Below are 1,704 nucleotides of genomic sequence, written 5' to 3'. Positions count from 1 at the left end.
TTTAGATTTTTTTTAGATTAATATACAAAGATTTCTTTGTTGCTAGGGAGACATACTTCCTAATTTTTGTGATTATTTAATCACTAAAATCTCATTTCCGTAATAGTCTTTCTATCTCAGTGCTTTGTTCGGTCTGTTATTTTAGGCCCCTATATTAAGTACTGTGTGTCAGTAGCAATATTAATCTTGTATTCAGAGTCTTACTTTGGGAAAGGGCTCTTTGTCATTGCCAAAAATCTATTTGTGCCAGAAAACATTACAATGCATTTAAATATAAAACACCGAACATACCTTTACTTGAGGACAATGAAAAGGAAAGGAAAAAAGGAAACTCTTAAGTTATTAAAAATTCATCTTGGAGAATACAAAAAAAAAAAAAAAATCACAAAAAAAATCACCATAAATCACAGTTTTACCCCAGTTTTTGTACCAGTGGGGATGTCACTTTTAAAAAAAATAAAATAAATAAAAATAGAAAGTTGCTTCTCTTTCTTTTCCAGACATGCCAACCAACTCCTCATCATTCAACAACTCTTTCCCTCAGCCACCGCCTTCCCTGGTGATATCAAACAATATCATCAACTGTCTGACCACCAGACCCGGTTCTTTCATCTATACAGCATATCTTTGCTTCAACATCTTCCTCTTTCCTCTTTGCATCCTCATCCTCTATCATGGTCTCCAGCAATGGTGGAGAAAGCGCTGCACCTCCTCAGCAGTTGCAATAAGTCACTCTGACACCTTCACCTATCATGTGGTTGTAATGGAGCTGATTTGTAACTTGGGAAGTATCTTCACCATTTATGGTATCAATTCATATGATTCCAGCATAATGTCTTTGGGGATACCGCTTATTACTTTTACCTGGTTAGGTGAGACATTCTTCCATATCCTGACATCTGTGGAGCACTATCTGGCTGTGCTTTATCCCATCACCTACGTTAGTCTGAAATATGAAAGAGGGGTCAGAATTAGAAATATCTGCATTGTCTGCATTTGGCTGCTTTGCTGCGTGGTGACAGCTCTGGTAAAGGATATGTATGATCTCCTAAAGGTAATGTTTTTCCTTGTGGTGTTATGTTTTATCATCAACTCCTTCTGCAGCCTTTCTGTTCTCTACGTTTTGATCCGTCCAGGCCCAGGAGAACAGGGTGCAAACAGGGAGAGGTCAATCAAACTCAGGGCATTCTACGCTATTCTGGCCATACTGGGAGCACAGGTGGTGAGGTTTGTGGGGGGTCTATCTTGGGCTGTGGTCAACATGTCAGCCGGAGCAAATGCATGTATATTGAATACATGTAATATGTGGTTTAATGTTCCCAGCACTCTGGTGTTACCTTTGCTGTTTCTTTACAGAGAAGGCAAGTCTTTGTGCTGTAAGAACAACAGCCAGTGACTCAGAAAGTTGAAGGTATTGAACAGGAGATTTTTGACTTTTAACATCTGTGTATTTGTGCTTTTTATTGAAGCTTTAACTGAAACTGATGATTAAATTAAAGTATGCATTTCCAGCATATTGTTTGTTTAAATCCAGGAAATGAAAACCCTTAAGACTGGACTTTATAAGCATACACTCACACTCACAGCACTATTCATTAAATGCTAACAACTTGATCCTGATGTAGAGAAACAGATATGTAACAAATATGTTGATATTAATGGAGTTTTCTGTCAACTTTTGTCCATCATTAGTGCAAATCATGA

The 1,704-nt window shown here is 37.6% G+C and overlaps 1 protein-coding gene across 1 annotated transcript; it reads left to right on the top strand.

Annotated features, from left to right (window-relative positions):
- Window positions 1-502: 502 nt before the first annotated feature.
- LOC148103929 (uncharacterized) lies at window positions 503-1,396 on the top strand. The gene has a single exon (XM_087839224.1). It carries the CDS (start codon window positions 503-505, stop codon window positions 1,394-1,396), a length of 894 nt encoding a protein of 297 aa, XP_087695350.1.
- The last annotated feature ends 308 nt before the right edge of the window (window positions 1,397-1,704 follow it).

This window comes from Neolamprologus brichardi, chromosome 3 (genome assembly GCF_056152115.1).
Source record: "Neolamprologus brichardi isolate AB-2024 chromosome 3, ASM5615211v1, whole genome shotgun sequence".
Classification (NCBI taxonomy): Eukaryota; Metazoa; Chordata; class Actinopteri; order Cichliformes; family Cichlidae; genus Neolamprologus; species Neolamprologus brichardi.
This window is presented reverse-complemented; position numbering and strand designations above follow the sequence as displayed.

Coding starts and splice junctions, on each gene's coding strand:
- LOC148103929 (XM_087839224.1), top strand. CDS start 503: ATGCCAACCAACTCCTCATCATTCAACAACTCTTTCCCTCAGCCACCG.